This window comes from Equus quagga, chromosome 7 (assembly GCF_021613505.1).
Source record: "Equus quagga isolate Etosha38 chromosome 7, UCLA_HA_Equagga_1.0, whole genome shotgun sequence".
Lineage (NCBI taxonomy): Eukaryota > Metazoa > Chordata > Mammalia > Perissodactyla > Equidae > Equus > Equus quagga.
In genome coordinates this window covers 113,526,691-113,545,192 of record NC_060273.1, presented here as the reverse complement: position 1 = coordinate 113,545,192, position 18,502 = coordinate 113,526,691, and the positions used below count along the sequence as shown (strand labels likewise).

Below are 18,502 nucleotides of genomic sequence, written 5' to 3'. Positions count from 1 at the left end.
ATGTTCTCTTCTGAAAACTTTATTATTTTACCTTTTACATTTAAGTAAAGGTACTTAATTGGAATCAATTTTTGTATATGGTGTGAGGAATTGATTTTTGTGTATGGTGTGAGGTAGACATAAAAATTCATTGTTTTGCAGTATGGATATCCAGTGATCAAGCACCAGTGTACTTCATTGTCTAATGTATTTTTTATTATAGAATTTCTAAAATTACTTTGAGATTTATTGGTACTATATCAAATCAACACCATTTGGGTAGTATATTAGTTTTCTAGAACTGTTGTAATAAATTATTACAAACTTGGTGTCTTAAAACAACAGAAATTCATTCTTTCACAATTCTGAGAGCTGGAAGGCCAAAATCAAGGTGTTGGCAGGTCAGGATTGGTTCCTTCTGAGGGAGAATTCTGTTCCATCCGTCTCTCCTAGCTTCAGGTGGTTGACAGCAATCCTTGGCATTCCTTAGTTTGTAGATGCATCAGTATAATCTCTGCCTCTTCTCTCTGTGTTTTATAAGGGCACCCAGCATTGGATTTGGGCCCCCTGTAATCCAGTATGACCTCATCTTAACTTGATTACATCTGCAGAAACCCTTTCCGAAATAAGGTCACATTCAAGGTTCCAGGCAGACATGAATTTTGGGGGGACACTTTTCAACCCAGTGTAGGTAGCAATAAATAACATTAGTACATATTGCTCACTTTTTTCTCTGTTAAAAGACAGTGTTGGTACTAATATACCCCAAGAGGAGGCAGAATATCTGCCTACTCTGAAGCTGCCCATCTAGTTAAATTTCATGATGGCAGAAGCCATCCTTCCCCCTGCCTCTCTCCATTAACTGTTGAGGGCCTAGTGTCAGGAAGCACTTGACACTTACCTCAAGCTGTCCCTATGCTGAGAACACAGATGCTAAACTCAATTCAAGGAATTGGACCTTTTGAATATTTTCCTACTGTAACACTTAAGTAACTCTGCATCTTCATCCCAGATGATGATTTTCAGTTTGCTGGGCAGGTATGTGTTTATTAAGAATGTACTTCAGGATGGGGTCCAGCTGGACTGATGATTAGAGGGCAAGGGCAGGAGGCTTAGTATGAATTGGTGAGACCACAGGCCCTTTCACTGCTGTAGATCTTCATACACTTGATTGTTAGTTCAAAGTCAGGTTAGTTTTGGTTCATCAAGAGGGAGAAACTGTCCCTTTAAAATTCTTATTGAAAATCTTAGGGCATTCTGATAGCATCAAAACTCTCAAAATATGAAATCTGACACACTGCAATCTGAGATTGGAATGACAGATATTTCTGAGTCCTTGGATCCAATCTTCAGATGGTATTTGTCATTAATCTTGGTGTCTAATTAACTTTTTATGTCATTGTCAGCAGAGCATTGTGTGCATTTATTGGTCACTTTGTTATGTAGGCTACACATACCTACATAACACATACCTTTATATCACATTTTGTGATGTGTGCTGTGGTGCTGTGGTGGGTAGGGTCTGGAGGCACATTTGAATTGTGTCAGATTGTTCACATCTGATCTTAACATCTGATCCCAGCCATATTCCTGTTTCATCACTTCAAAGTTTGTCATTCTTTTATATCTGAGGGATTGGTGGGGTAAACCTTTTGTAATAAAAGCTCACACTTCACTTTTAAGAAGCTCAGTTGACCCAAGAAAGAACTCCCTGGGCATCTCAGTGTAAAATTAAAGCAGTAAATCAAAATGTAATACAGAACATAAGTGCCAGCATCTTTCCCTGTCTGTTTTATTTTTAAAATCATTTTGTGTTCTTGTTGCATTTTATTGCATATCCAATGTTTGTAGCTTGTATAACCCATCAATTTATTCCTTTTCCCCACTTGTCCTTTTCACTTTATGAAATAAGAGGATTGGATCCCATTGTATAATGAATTTAAATTTGAAAAAATTAATTTAGAACCATGAAAAACAGGTTTAATTTTATTTTTAAAAGGGAAAGGTAATTTGACGCACTTGCTATGGTTTGTTAATATTAAAAACATAACCTGGATTACTTACAAAAATATTTTATAACAGCAGGAAATTTCTAAAAACAGAATTATTTCTTTAATAAAATCTTTTGCTTTATTATGTTATCATTTGAAATACATTTAAAATCAACTGTTTGGGGAATTCCTCTTGACTGTATGGTACAGGGAACAGCTAGTACAATTGCGCCCTGTAATTCTGACCCAGTAACTGCTCAGGATTTAGCTTCAGCGTCTTCAGTGTCCGGTTTCCCTTGCTTCCAGTACTTTAAAGTGCCTTTTTTTTCCCACTGGCTTCTTTAGATTTTAGTAAACTCGCAAGAAGCATTGTCATTTTTCTCCGTTAAGATTTTTTTAATAGTATTTCAAGCATAACTTTTTTTTCTCATTCTTCCTTTGTTTCTCTTTGACGTTATGAGTAGCTTTTAAATTTCTTTGATTCTTCATTCATTTGGGATGGTCCTATCGTGATGCTGTTGAGAACGTCGGGCCAGTGCATGGCAGCATGTCCCAGCGCAGTCATGTACATCCAGTAGGGTCTTCTGGATCGCTGTTAGGTTTCTTGCACTGTCAGTTAGCACGGCAAGCATTTTTCCACTTCCTGTCGTCCCAGTGATCGCAAGCTTTTTCACTCACACATTCCACAAGGTGTCTGTTCTCTATTTATCGCTTTTGAAGGGAACAAACAAAAGTGAGTTGACATGTTATCACAAACTTTGAGTTTCTCCTTGCACAGATTCTTTTTTCCATTCATGTAGTCAGCGCCCTGAGAGACTTACTCAGAGAAAGTCTACTGAGAGAATGGCCTCAGCAGTTTACAACTCTCCAACTGGGATTCATTTTAGTTATTGACACTGGCACTGTGAAAGAATATAATGCTCTGTTAAGAACTTGAGCTGATTTTCTGGGGTTAAGAGTTTCTCTGTGTGGTCATCTGTGGTACTTGAGGTGAGACATGACAATGGTGATGGTGTTCAAGAAGTCCCAGTAGGAAGAAATGCCCCTGTGCTAAGAACCCTGCAGGTGGGGCATGCCTGTAAATTTTTTTTGTTTTGATTCTCTTTATTAATAGCCATGAAACTTTTCTAAAAAATACCTGTAAGCATTTTTATATTAGAATTTTTGTTCCTTTTAGTGACATTCATACATGCATATTTCACATGATGAATTTTTTAAATCCAATGTGTGTCTTCGCCCCCTCCAAGCACCACAGCTTACAATATGGCAATACTTGCATATACTATGAACAGCTTCTATGCTTTTGTTGTGGGTAGAAATGACAAAGAAATGAGAGATATGTTGGTTTCTTAATACCGTCAGTACACATTTAAGAATGACTTTTCATTCAGAAGTAACTATAAGAATGGACTGAATAGTAAGTGATATTACTGAATAACTTAATTTTCTTAAGCATGATAAGGTTTTTGGTTATGTAAGAGAATGTCTTTATTTCTGGGAGTTGCATGCTAAATATTTATAAATGAAGTACCATGGTATCTGTGACTTAACTTTTATGTGGCTCAGCTAAAACCAGAAAAACAAATGTGTGTTGTGTGTTAAACACACACAGAAACAAAGCAAATGTAAGAGTTTTAAAAACCTGTGAATCTAGCATATGAGTGTTTATTGTACTATTCCTGTTGCTTTTCTGTAGGTTCAAAAATTTTTTAAATTTACAAATTGGGAGGTAGACACAATAACTATAAACTATTCTTCCCTGCAGTCTTCATTTTTTCATTAATTTGATTAGGTTAATTTATTATGGCGTCAAACTAGTTGATATTTTAAATATTCCTTTAATATTGGATTCAGAAACATTTAAACAATTGCCCATCAGTAAAGAAGTATATTTTTCCCTCATTGCTTTATGGATTTATGGATTCTAAAGTCATGAGATCGTCCTTCCAGCAGTGTTGTGTGTGATACTTTTTGGCAGGAAAATAACTTCTAGCTGAGTACACACGGAAGAAAGATTTCCTACTGCACATAAGTCATTAATTCTTTCCGTGTTATGTCATTAAAAGTGCCCCTTGGCTAAAGCAGCCCTGTGTATATAGCTGTTATTGTTATTGAATGGTTTCAGCCCAGCTCTATGTGGGCTTCATATGTCAGTTGATATTTAATGAGGACTGTCTATGCCCTGCTTTTTTTTCTCTTTGGGTAAATTTTGGGAAAAAGAAATTTAGTTGTCCTGATTTCTCTGGTTTTCCTAATATTATTATTCTATTATAATCCATTTTGTCTCTCTAGACCAGGGTATTTAAATTGCTTCAAAGCCAAATCCAACAGCAGACTTGGACTGATGAGGGCACCCCATCTATTCGAGAACTTCGGTCAGTCTTGCTAGAATTTGCTTGCACCCACAGCCTGGAGAACTGCAGCACTATCGCCATGAAGCTGTTTGACGATTGGGTGGCATCCAATGGAACTCAAAGGTGACATGTGCTTCTACTCAAATGAACTCTCTTCTTCTTGTTTACCATACTGAAACCAGGTCATCACTGTTATAAAACTGAGTGTTAATGTAGGTGAACTCTATGCACCTGTGTTCTCAAACAAGACCGTTTTTTTAAATTGTGGTAAAATACATATAACATAAAATTTCCTATCTTAATTTTTAAATGTACAATTCAGTAGTGTAAGTATATTCAAATTGTTGTGCAGTGGATCTCAAGAACTGTTTTATCTTGTAAAACTGAAACTCTTTACCCAAACAACAACTCCCCATTTTCCCTCCTCCTACCCCCTAGCAACCACCGTTCTACTTTCTGTTTTATCAGTTTTACTGCTCTAAATACCTCATATAAGTGAAAACATACAGTACTTGTCCTTTTGTGACTGGCTTATTTCATTTAACATAATGTCCTCAAGGTGCCACCATGTTGTAGCCTGTGTCAGAATTTCCTTCCTTTTTAAGGCTAAATAATCCATTGTGTGTATATACTACATTCATCCACTGACAGATATTTGGATTGCTTCCGCCTTTGGCTCTTATGAGGAACACTGCTATGGATGTGGGTGTACAAGTATCTCTTAGAGAACCTGCTTTCAGTTCTTTCAGATATATAGCCAGAAGATCATATGGTAGTTCTATTTTTAATTTTTTGAGGAACAGCCATACTGCTTTCCATACTGGCTGCACCAATTTAATTCCCACCATTTAGTGCACAAGGGTCCCAGTTTCTCCACATCCTCACCAACGCTTGTTATTTTCTGGTTTTTTGATAGGAGCTATCCTAATGGGTGTGAGATGTCAAACAAGTCTCTTAATTTAGGACTAAAGCAGAGCAGGTAGAAGTTAGCAGTTAGGAGAAATGTTTTTGATGGTTGGTTCTCTCCAGGTTCCTTACTGGGTATCATGGAAACAGATTCAAGCATCAGATAGAGAGTTGAGGTGGCGGATTTGGATAACCTTTTGAGTTCCTTTCCAGCTCTGAAATCTTGATAAAGGCAGAAAACTGTGCCTCTTCTCCTCTTCTCCCCCCCACCACATTTGCTGCTGTATTTCTATACTGGAACTTACCACACTGTGTTATAATGTATATATTTATTATTCTGTACTTTGTGATTGCCTGTGAGTTCCTAGAGGGCAGAAACTGTGTCTCGCTCCTCTTCCCTCTCCAGCACCCAGCCAGTGGCTTTATGGGTGCTCAGTGAGTAATTATTGTACTAAGTTGAATGGATATTCTTTATAGTCACACCACTAGGAAAGTAGCGGCCACTGAATTTAAACACTTTCTTGACTATTAGTTGTACAGTAAAAACTCTTCTAATTATTATTACCTACTTTGACCCCAAAAAACACTACCACTAGTCAGTTCCTTGCCTTTGTATTTATGATTTTCTCTTGTTCTTTTATTTGGCCACCTCTCTTACAGCCTACCTACTGATGTCATGACTACCGTGTTCAAAGTTGGAGCAAAAACTGAAAGCGGCTGGTCATTCCTCTTAAGCAAGTACATCTCTATAGGCTCTGAAGCAGAGAAAAATAAAATACTTGAAGCTCTTGCCAGTTCAGAGGATGTACGGAAACTTTACTGGTATGAAACTACCCAAGGAATATGATATATAGAAACTAAAAGCATAAAAGCATTGTACTCCCGGGGTGGGAAGCTCATTTTCTCTGGGGTCTTTCTTTTCCTTCCTTTACTCCCAGGCCAGACCTGACTTGAATGGTGCAGTGAGGAGCCTGCAGGTTCTGGGCTTCATCTGAGGGACTGGACCTGTTCAAATAGGCAGGAAGAGCTTTGCCCAAAAGAGGTTGGGAGATGCCAAGAATCACTACTGCCTTCTGCTTTCTGCTTAAAAACTTCTGCATCCCCTTAGCGTGCTGTGTTTAATTCCACAGTTAGTGCTTCATTCTTTTTGGTCAAAGCATTCCTCTGTCCAAGCTGTCATAGCTGTCATTTTGAAAATGCACACCCTTCAGAAAAAGGTAACATGTAAATGCTTATAGGTTATGCCTTCATTTGAATTTGTCAGTCTGTTCCTTTTTAATATTCAGCTGATGAAGACCTGGAAATGGGAGTTTCGCACGGGGGAGGGAAAGGTAGTAAATAAGGCCTCCTGATGGGAAGAACAGTCAGTGGCAGGGTAGAGGGGCTCTAAGTAGCCAAGAGAAATATGAAACTGTCTTGAAAGTCAGCACTGGGAAGGACAGAGGGAAGCACTTGGGTCTCATTGCTTCTCTTGTTTCATTTTGTTCAGGTAAATCCTAATGGTGTCCCAGAGATGTCCTCAGCATCTGCCCTGACCCACTTCCCAAAGAACACACTGTAAATAGGCATTTTCTTCAAAGTAGTAGCCAGCCTCTGACCCAACCAAATAGAGTAAAGTTTTTGTTTTTAAATTAGTAATAATTTGTTTATTAAATAACTTATTTAATAAGTTTATTTTAAACTAGTAATACACTAGTAAATTTTCATTATAAAGTATTTTAACAGTACCTAGAAAAATAGCATAAAATGTGAAAGTATCTCTCATATAATCCTTCACTTCCATTCTTTTTCTTTTTTTTTTTTTTTTTGAGGAAGATTAGCCCTGAGCTAACATCCACTGCCAATCCTCCTCTTTTTTTGCTGAGGAAGATTGGCCAGGCACTAACACCATGCCCATCTTCCTCTACTTTATATGTGGGACACCCACCACAGCATGGCTTGATAAGCAGTGCATAGGTCCACACCCAGGATCCGAACCGGCGAACCCCAGGCTGCTGAAGCAGAGCATGCAGACTTAACCACTGCACCACAGGGCCAGCCCCTCACTTCCATTCTTATTCTCTCTTCTCTGTTAAGTGTCAGTCCTGGTCTGTGTATTTACATCCATAAACATAGGTTTATGCTATACCCAGTATTTTGTGATATTCTTTTTAGTGAATAATCAGTCTTTGAGATTTGCTGTGTCAGTTCATAAAGCCTGTTTCATTTGTTTTTATAGCTGCATAGTATTCCATAGTATGGCTCTATCATAATTTATTTAACCCTTCATATCTTGATGGGCATTTGGGATTTTCCCCTATTAAAAACGCCGCTACGTTCTTTTTGGGGTATGTGTTTTCTCACTATAAGCAGATATTATAGCATAGTAGATAAGCATCCTGCTTACATTCAAATGACAGGCTTTAGTATTTATTAGCTGTGAAACTGGGCAGTTACATAATCTCAGTTTCTTGAGCTATGAAATAGATATAGGTAATAATTACTTATTTCAAGCATTGTTATGTCAAGAATTTAGAACATTAGTACATATGGAGTATCAATAAATGTTAATATTGAGTATATTCTGAAATTTATCTTCATCTGCACGTTATTCAAACAGACCAGTTTTTTAAGAGTGAGGATATACCTGCCTACTCAAATCAAATAAGATTTTTAACATAAAAAAACACTAGTCTCCAGAATTTATTTCTGAAATGTTCTTACTCCGTCACAAACTATTTATGATTATGTGACGGTTTATGTCAGTGCCTGTCTCATTGGTGAGCTCTTCCTTCATTTAAAAAAATGACATTTTCAGTCTATTGATTAATCTTAGACTAATGCAAAACTTGTGTCCTTGAATTGCTACAGAGCTTTAATTAGGAGACCAATACTAATATCACTTTATTGTGAATAATTGTTTTGGAAGCTAGATCTGCTTTGCTCTTCAGGTTAATGAAAACTAGCCTCGATGGAGATATCATCCGAACACAAAAGCTGTCATTCGTCATTAGAACAGTGGCACGACGTTTTCCTGGACACTTACTGGCATGGGATTTTGTCAAAGAGAACTGGAATAAGCTTGTACAGAAGTAAGTTTCTCATAGAATTAGTAGCTTTTAGTATTTCTCAGGCTCTGCATTTGAAAAAAGTTCCCAGTGTTGTATTGGTTTGCAGGAGTTATGATTTGCTGTGAGAGGAAAAATGCTTCAGTGACAGTTCAACTGAAAGACCCAGAAATTTTTACATTGGTAAACATGACCCCGTGACATGAGTCATTTAACAGTGCTGTTCTATTTGAGTGCTGGTCAAGCCAGCCTTGCCTGACACCAGCTCACTGAGCTCAGCATGGCCACAAACTGTTCAGAATAGCTGTGTAGTTCTGCATGTTCAAAAATACCTTTTCGTTGTGAAGGGATTGGTTAAGAACCCACGCCTAGCTAGATAAGACTTATAGGTTTCTGTCTTTTAAAGCAGTAATGACATTTCTGGGTGAATAAAATGTGATTTTTGAGTAGGTTAGATGGCTTAGTAATTTATTGGTATATCCCTAACTCCTGCCTTTCTCTGCCCACCTTTCCTCCTCAGGGCAGTGAGTATAGAACTGCTCCTGACCCTGCAGGGCACTGCCCAGGAGCACAGCTCCACTCTGCTTTTGGTGTGGGTAGCTTACAACGAAGCATTTCCTTTGCTTACCAGCAGCTGCCTCATTTTTTTGTCTTTTTTGCTTGTATTTCTTCAGGTTCCATCTGGGGTCCTATACCATGCACAGTATTGTTGCTGGATCAACTCACCTGTTTTCAACAAAGGCACACTTGTCTGAGGTTGGTTCTATGAAATACTAGTAGGGAGATTGGGTAACCCTTATCCCTCAGGCTGCTCAGGTTAAGTCAGCTGGTGGCTTCTCGTGCCAATTCCTGCCCTTTCTCTCTGCCTTCATCAACACTAATGCTTCTGCACTGGGATTACTTCTAAAGGGTAGATATACAGCAATGAGGAAAACTTGTGATGAGGATTTCATTCTCAACAATATTCCCTTGTCTTCCTGACACAAATAATTTTTTGAGTTAAGATCAGCATGTGCCAGGTTTCTTTTCCAGTGGTAATAAAATTGTTTTGAAGATTTCCATCAAAGGGCAAAATTGGGCACCAAGCCTAACTTTAGACTCTAACTCGTTTACTACTACTTAGCTTTTTTTTTTCTATTTTAAATTTGAGTAGTTCATCCTTGCGGGAGTAAGGGGAATTCATTTTTAAAATTACTTCAGATTTTACTGTACTTGATCAGGAACTTGATGTAAATACCTCAAATATTAAAGCACTTCTTGTCTCTACTTCTTTCAAGACATCAGCACAGCCATCACTAAGGTAAAGCTTGTTTGAAAAGGATGTTCAGAGTTACTGAGATTTACTCTTCTGTTCTTCTTTTGAAATACTTCTGTGTGCAACTCACAGGTCCAGGCATTCTTTGAAAGTCAGTCCGAGACGACCTTCCGGCTTCGTTATGTCCAGGAGGCTTTGGAAGTTATTCAACTGAACATCCAGTGGATGGAGAAGAACCTTAAAGCTCTGACGTGGTGGCTGTAGCACTCACAGCCACACCTCCTAGTGTCACCCATTCAGAGAGCTTATTGACTTGGGCTCTGCTGCTTTTGCAAAAGCCAAGGTGAAGCCAGGGTTGCTGCCGAGTTGTTTGCACTCTTGGGTGTTCTAGTTAGCTCAGGGCCCGTCTGTGTTTTTCATCTGTCTTTTCTGAAATATCTTTGGGCAGTATGTAATTATTTATTACAAAATTATCTTCACCTAAATGCCAACCATCTACAAAAACAATGAGTAATTTTTCTGCCTTGAAGATACCCAAATGGGGAAAAAATTAGTTTGGGGATTCTGTTCTGTTTGTCAGTATCTGGAAAGTACTGACAGTGTGAAACAAGGAAAGATCTACCATGGGAACCACCATCTTTGCAGGCTACTGGTTTGTCAGCCATTTGTTGCTTCTTGTTGATAGATGTTATTTGAATGTACAGAGTTAGCTTCAAAATGTATGGGAGTGAGGTCGATGACACGTGCAGCTGGAGAAACTGATCTCAGGTGTGCAGATCTACTTTGGGGGTTTTGATTAATCCTTTATTTTCTGGAAAAAGTTTAAATAAGATCTTTAACTGTTATATTTTTTTCTGCTGAATAGCCAGGTGCTACAGAATTTTTAAATTTTTGTTGTATTAAAAAGATAAATAGCTCCAAAAGATTAAATTTTCCAAATATTTAACACTCTTTTTCATCTTTTAGGAAAACATTTCAATCCAAGTTAGCTTTAATTGTCTTATTCGTGAATTACAGTATTCTCCAAATCTGTACACTTTTATCACTCCCTGTCATAGATACACCTTATGTTATAAATTTCTTTTAAATTTATGGCAAGCATTTTGTTAATACTGATGTATTTTATCATGACTTTATCACTGTTGCTAAGAATACAATTTGTTTGTTCCCTTTTGGTGTGATAGATCATGGACACTTTCTCTCTGAGTCATACCCGTGGGTGGATTTTCATTTTATGTGATAGAGTAACATATTAGAACCATATTTTAGAATAGGGCCTTTGAGAAATTCAACCTTTTTATTTGAAGTTCACCATAGTACCTTAAAGGAATAAAGAGAATGTGGGATAGGAGTAACTTGATTCAGGTTTAATATGGTGGGCTTTGAATTTTTTCTACTATCAAAAACAGTACTTTTATTTAGTTAAAAAATTGTAGTTTTCTTTTATCATGGCCAAACTAACAGATTAAAAGGAATGGCCAGGAAAGAAAGAAAGAAAATGAGGGAAGATATCCAAAACTGTATGGCATTTTTACTCCTTCTAAAGGAGAAATACTGTACTTGAACTTTTTGAGCTATGCAGACTTATACCTAGATTGTGTGTTTCATTGATTCTTAGGAGAAAAGCTTTCTTCCTAATGATTCTTGAGTACTTTATATTTTGTTTGAAAACGTCTTTTATGTACGTAAAAAGGGTAGTTACCCATTTACAAGCACTTACAACACTCCAGAGAATCAGACAATGGGAAAGGTCACCTTTTTGTATTCAGCAGGTGTAAAGTGAGAATATGTGGGATTGTGTATAAAATTATATTTTATTTTATGAAAATATTTTTATATAACAAAATTTAAAAGGCTGGTAAGCTAAAAGATAGCTTTCTTTAATCCTAGTGTGTTTTCCCCCAATTTAGTCTTTTCTAAACAACATTTCTCTCTGTTTTAGAGTAGAAAATATTATATCCTGAGAATCACAGAATCGTCTAAAGATGTCTTATTGAAACTTGGGGGATTGTAGGTCTTTATTCCTCCTGTGCTTCAGTAAATGAATGATCACTTAGTTGATATTGAAAGTTAGTGTGTTTTTATATTTTTAGAGTGGGGACAAATACTAAACTTTTGATGGGTTTTTTTGTTGCTGGTTTTTTACCATGTTATATTACTAAATTCCACTTTGATACAGAGTTTAAATTTTGCTACTTTTCAAAATCAGTTAAGATTCTTCAGTTTTGCCTGCCCATCTTTACATTGCTCCTGTAATATATGTCAGCTCTGCGTATGGCAAATCTTGTCTCAAATCATATCATTTTTCCTGTGAGTGTGTGTGTGGAGGGTGGGGTGGGGCATGTTGTTATAAGTAAAACCTTTTCAAAACATAAGCTAAATAAGAGGTAGCTCGTTATCCATTGGTATCTGTGTACCCAAAAGCTGTGCATTCCCCTGGTACCAAGTTCATACTATTTGTAGCTTTATTTGTAGGCTTCGCCTCAAATATTTGTAGTTTTAGCAGGCCTCACCTCAAATTTTCCCACAGAATTCCATGATTGTCAATGTTATGCTAACCCATCTACATGGGACTTCTAAAAACTAATTCTAAGTCAGGAAGATATGGTTAAACAATAGGTAGAATATATAGTGTAAGCAATGTAATTGTAGTTTTTGAAGTTTTTCCCCCAAAACTTTATCTTAGCCCCTGTATTTCTGAGAACTCACGTAGACTGAAGCACAGCAGTCACAGCGTGCTTTTAAGCACACAGACCCGTGGCACAGTTAGGTACTCATCTGACAAGCGTTATATTCACCGCAAAGAGACGGTCTTCTTGAATGTAATTTAGAAGGCGTGTCACACGAGATTACTGGGAAAGATGAGATTGGAAATCGGGAATTGTAGAAGAAAAATTTATGAATTGGAAATCGGGAATTGTAGAAGAAAAACCTGTGCTTTGGAAATCAGAAGGTCCTTGAAAGTAGAAATCTACGGAGTCCAGTTTGTTCTGTTAAAATCGAGTGATTAGCTTCGTTAAACTGCAAGTAGTGTCAGCTTCCACCATAAGCTTGTGCCTCCCTCCATCTTATTGTTTTATAGAAGTCTCTCTAAGTGAAATTGTCATTTGCCATTGTTTCAGTGTTGATGAACTTTCTTATTATCACAGGACTCTGTTATCCTTTGCCGTTTGTGTTTTCCTGTTATTGTACTTTAGCCGCGGTAGGAGCAAAGGAGCTGTCAGAAGAGTCCTGGGTATGTAGAGGATGTCAGCTGCCCCAGTCTTATGGATACCGAGCAGAATCCTTTCTGAGTGTCGAAAAGTAAGAAATGAGAGTCGAGTGCTGAGTTTGTCAGATTACTGATAGTCTGTTACTGAGTTGGATTTCGAGTCTACTCAGACTAAAGCCCCTGGAACCATAATCTGCAGTCAGATTGCTGAACCTTCACACAATCCCCGTGCATTTCATGGGGCTGCAGGGAAGGTGTAGGTGTCTCAGGACATGTGTTGTCACCAAGGACAGCAATTCCTGGGCCGAGTTTGCAAAACTGGACCCGAATTCCATAGGTGTGATGTAGCTGCTTGTCCCCTTTGCCTTTGTTATTTTTGTTTTTATTGGAATTAACTCTCTTTTTAAACTTTCTTCCCCTCGCACAACACCTCTGTTTGTACTTTTGAAAACTAAGGTATATATTTTTGCTGTTTTTTGCATTCTTTTATTTTATATTTCCTTCTCTGCATTGGCAAGTAAGTACCAAATGAAAAGTGAAGGTCTGAAAGTGTGATCACTCTCCCCTCCCTTCCCCTTATTGTCTGCATGGGCAACAGCTCATAGAGGAGTTGATTGATTTCTTTGAGTGACTTTTTGGGGGTATGTGCTTTAAAAATGTACAGATATGTTTTTATATTCTTTCATTTTGTCTATTTTGTCCTGATGAAAAGAGAAATATTTTCCTATGAAAACCTTGTCTACCCTTCCCATATTGCCTGTGTGAGCAACAGCTAGAGTAATTATTTGATTTTCTTTTTTGGAAGGAGATGGTGATATTGGGAGGAAGGTGAAGTATGTTCTTTTAAAAATTACATACACGTGTTTTTGCTGCTATTTTGTGGCTGTTGTTTCATTTTGTAGTTCCTCATCCTTCTCATGGGTATGTAGCTATCTGATGAACTGTGGAGGTCCAGAAGTATGACAGTGTCCTGTTACCCCGTCCTCATTGCCTGCATGGACAGAAACTAATGGAGGAGTTGTATTTTGGTCTAGTCTTGAGGGCAGGGGGTTGTATATCATTGTTGCAAGTGTATATAAATATTATGCTACTTTTTTATATTTCATTGTATACGTGCTCCTTTGCATGGATATCATTTAATGAAAATTGAGGTTCAGAGTATGATAAATCTCCTCTTTTCCCTTTTCCTCTTGCCCCTTTGGGCAATAGCTTGAATAGTTTGTTTTGGGGGTGGGAGAGAATGGGGTATGTACTCAATGTATATAAATAAATTTGCTACTACTTTGTATTACTAATTCATTTCGTACTCTGTCCTCATAGGACATGGAAGTACCTAATGAGACGTGGAGGTCCGGATGTATGACAATTTCCTCTTGTCCCCTTCCCTTATTGCCTGTGTGGGCAATGGCTAGTAGCGTAGTTATTGGAGTGGGGTTTGCGGGGGGAGGGGATGTGTACCTGCTGTATATACCTGTTTTTACTACTGTGTCATATTATTTCATTGGGTGCCCAGAGGGTGGTATCTCATGAACCATAGAGGTCCAGATATATAACAATCTCCTCTTGTCCCCTTCCCTATTGCCTGTGTGGGCAATGGCTAGTAGAGTAGTTGATTAGTTTCAGGGACTCTTTTGTGGGTATTGGGTAAATACTTTTTAAATATACATACAGGTTTTTACTTCCTTATTATGGTCTTTCATTGGGTACCCAGTCCTTCACTTGGACATGTAGGTTCCTAATGAACCATGGAGTTCTGAATGTACAGCACTCTCCTCTTCTCCCTTTCCTTTTTTATCTGTGTAGGCAATAATTTTAAAGTAGTTGGGTTTTTTGAAGTTTTGGGGGGCAGGATATATACTTTTGGAAACTGTATATACAGTGTTTGTTACTATATTGTGTTTTTCCATTTTGTACCCGTCCCAAGCTTGGACGTGTAGATACCTAACAAGACGTGGAGGTCCGGATGTATGAAAATCTCCTCTTTTCCCCTTTCCACATTGCCTCTGTGGGCAATAGTTTTAGCGTAGCCTAGATTATTTTTTTTAAACTCTACCACTGCCTCCCCTGGGAGGGTGGGGATATGTACTTTCTAAAATGTATATAAATGTTTTTGCTCCTTTTATCTGTTTTGTACCTAGACCTTTCCATGGATACTTAGGTACCTGATGAAAATTAAGGTTCATTCTATGAAAAAAATCTCCTCATCTCCCTTTCCTTATTGCCTGGCTGGGCAATGGCTAGTAGCATAGTTGTTTAGAGATGATTTTTTTTTTTTGGCAGGGTAGTGGGGGATTTCTGGGTTTGCATTTTTTAAATGTATGTAAATGTTTGCTGCTTTTTTTGTTCTTTCACTCCAAACTTAGTTTTTTGTTTGGACTTGTAGATATCAACTGTAATGCAGAGGCCCAGATCCAGAGGTGTCGTCAATCTTTTCTTCCTTCCCCCGTAGCCTGTGTACATGGGCAATAGTATGAGAATGCTATATAGGGCTTGGCTTTTTGTTTTTGAGGTTTTTAATGGGGAATAGACTTAGGCAAGATATGTAGTTTTTTAAATGTATGTAAATGTTTTTGCCTCTTTTTGATGTTCACTTCATTTTGAGTCTAGTCCTTTGCATGGTTATTTAGGTACTTAGGTATTTAGGTGATGAAAGTTGAGATTGATTCTATGAAAAATCCCCCCTTCTCCCCTTCCCTCATTGCCTGGTGGGCAATAGTAGAACAATAGATGTTTGGGTTTTTTTTTTTTGAGGGATGGGGGTGGGGAAGGTTTGGGTATATATATATATATATATATATATATATTTTTTTTTTTAATGTAGATAAATGTTTGCTACATTTTGTGTATTATTTCATTTAGTACCCAGTCCTTTGCTGGGACTTGTAGGTACATAATGAAACATGGAGGTCCAGACGTATGATAAATCTCCTCTGCTCCCCTTCCCTCACTGCCTGTGCAGGCAATAGTTTTATAATCTGGGTTTTTTTTTTCAGGAGGGATTATTTGGGTGGGTAGCGGTTAGGGGAAAAGGACAGGGTATGAACTTTTAAAAAATGTATGTAAATGTCTTCCTGTTACTGATGTTGTACCTAGTCCTTTGTGTCCAGTGTGGGTACCGAATGCAAATGGAGGGTCAGCGTGTGACAGATCTCCCCCCCTTCCCCTGGTTGCCTGTGTGGGCAGCAGCGATTAGAAGAGTTGTGTGTTGTTTACTTACTTGTTTGTTTTGAAGGGATTTGTATTTTTGGCAAGGGAATATTCTTAATACATATAAATATGTTTTTATTTCTTTGTTATTTCATTCTGTCTTTAGTCCTTTGCATGGCTTTGTAGGGACCTAATGAAAATTGTGTTTCATAAGTTGACACATCACTTTTTCATTTCCCGCATATTTCTTCATTTAGCAGTAGCTAGCACAGTTTTTTTGTGTTTATTTTGTTTAATTCTCTAGCATATAGCTTTTAAAGATCTAAAAAAATATATACACATATGTAATTTCCTTCTCCCCCCCGCCATTATTTTCCTTCAGTACTTAGTCCCTTGCAGGGCTCTGAATGTATCTAATAAAAATAAAGTCCCACTAAATCCCTGCCACCTGATGTGAAGGTGTGGCATTGTGGTGGTATAACTAATGGCAACAGACATGTAGCAAATAAGATGGGAGAAGACACTTGGATATGGTTGAGTTGTGAAAGCTAATCAGATCCAGCATTTCTTGTGTTGATTCAAACTAAATGAAATGTAAGAAGGGACCTGTTCTTTGGAAATTCCGGAAAGACAAGGAGGCAATACTAAGTAAAATTGTGTTTAAAGATCAGTGCTGACTAATCTTTCAGTGACTGGTAAGCCACAGAAGTGCTGCCTAGAACTCATTTGAAGACCCTAGAGAGCAGCTTCTTTTTTGAGGCCTAGAATTCTGATTCGTCTATAGAAGTCTGTTGCAATTCCATCAATAGCATATTCTTGTGTAGTCGGTAGAAATTTTTTTTGTTTTTGGAATGATCCTTTTGAGTTATTGCCATGGTTCTAGTGAATGGCTGCATGGGCCCAAAAACTAATGCAAAAAGAATTTGAGTGACAGGCCTCTTCTATTTTTCAGCACCCACGTATGGTAGGGCAAGCTGGCCCTTTCCTACCCGGAACTCCTCTGTGTGGCTGCGTCTCTCTCCTCAGTTCTCCATTAGCTGGACCATTCCTGTTCTTTTTCCTTTTTGTCTTCAGTCCCTGCATTGTTAGATGTTGTCTTCAAGTACACTCAAAAATGTAAGCCAGTGTCGCCTCATTAGCTGTGTGTTTTGCATGCGTTTCATGCATGCAGACCTGTATGTTCCCTTTGAGCATTTCGAATCGTATTTCACATCAGCTCTTCATCCACCACGTGGTAACTGTTATGACTCCACATTTGTCTGTATCAAAGAAAATGCATGTGTAAAATTCCTCCCTCTCTCTCTGCCCTGCTCCCTTCATTCGATCTTCTGAGCATTTCTTGTTCGTTCTGCAGTTTATAATGAATATAATGCTGAAGATTTGCCATATTATTATTATTATTATTATTTTAGAAACATTGAGTGATAGGACTCCTAGAAAATTTGCAAAGAGATGTTATTTACCTTATAAAACTCTCAGGTTCTAGTGTTGAAAAATTAGCCTATACTTTACTGTTACTTATACCTGCTGCTGTAGAAAAAACAAAAGTTTATTCATGGCACATTTAACTTTGATCATAAATAAAAGAGAAGGAGGCACCTTTTTGGAGTTAGTCATGGTCGTCATTAGTGATATTTCTGACAGTTCTTCATTTGAAGTACTTCAAAGGAAGTAAAGGTCATGGCTTAGCTGAATGAAATGCTCCAGAAGTACAGTAATACACTCGTGTGTGTGTATATAAAATGAGAATTACAGCATAAATTGGAGCATTTGCGTTAATCAGCAAGCTCACATTGAGACAAAACTCAGTCTTACAGCTGTCTTGATTAAAGCCAAGTGTTCCATGTTGCTGTGAAGAAGAGTCTTTCAAAAACTTTGAAAAATAGTTACTTGGGTACTTGTAAGGTATTACATTTTCGTATTTAAACACCTATAGAGATCTCCAGTTCCTTGAATCTGAGCTTATGGGTGGAATTCTAAATTTGTATCATAATCTGTCTTTTGTGGAAGGTTTTGAAAATAGTTATGTATATATATAATATTATATATGCAAGTTGTGTTGTGTCACTTGTAAAGGGAAAAGGCTTATTTTTCTTTATACTTCTAATAACTTGTTTTGCATATGACCAGCACTGACTGAAAGGCATGTGTAACTGCAAACACTGTTGCTTTTTTTTTTGTGAAATGAAAATAAAAGTATTTAAATATAAATATTGTGTGGACTGTTTGGTTGAAAAAAATTACATATAAAGTGGTATATTTTCTCAGATTACAGGCTCTACCAGGACAGCAGCCATATTCATTGTCTTTCATAACTTGTTTCCTACCTCCTCAGGACCCCAGGATCCTTACTGCATGTAACTCAAGGTTTCTCGGACTCACACTTGACATTGGGTGCTGTCTTGTGCATTGTATGATGATTAGTATTAATGCAAATAGCAACTAGATGCCAGTAGCAACTCCCTCACCCTCAGCGTGACAACCAAAACTGTCTTCACACATTGCCAAATGTCCTCTGGGGTGGAGCTGAGCATTAAAACTTTCAGCAGACTCATGGAGCAGTGGGCTCAGTAACAGTTACGTGAACTCCATCTAGGGTAATGATGTACTTT

The 18,502-nt window shown here is 37.7% G+C and overlaps 1 protein-coding gene across 1 annotated transcript in view; it reads left to right on the top strand.

Moving 5' to 3' along the window:
- The window catches only part of LNPEP (leucyl and cystinyl aminopeptidase), a 94,620-nt gene extending 76,519 nt beyond the window's left edge, over positions 1-18,101 (top strand). Inside the window, exons 14-18 of the mRNA XM_046665736.1 lie at positions 4,263-4,447; positions 5,891-6,052; positions 8,161-8,301; positions 8,952-9,033; positions 9,665-18,101. Of these exons, the coding sequence (XP_046521692.1) occupies positions 4,263-4,447; positions 5,891-6,052; positions 8,161-8,301; positions 8,952-9,033; positions 9,665-9,796 (702 nt within the window). The 3' untranslated portion in view covers positions 9,797-18,101. The remainder of the gene's footprint in view (positions 1-4,262; positions 4,448-5,890; positions 6,053-8,160; positions 8,302-8,951; positions 9,034-9,664) is intronic.
- Positions 18,102-18,502: the final 401 nt, after the last annotated feature.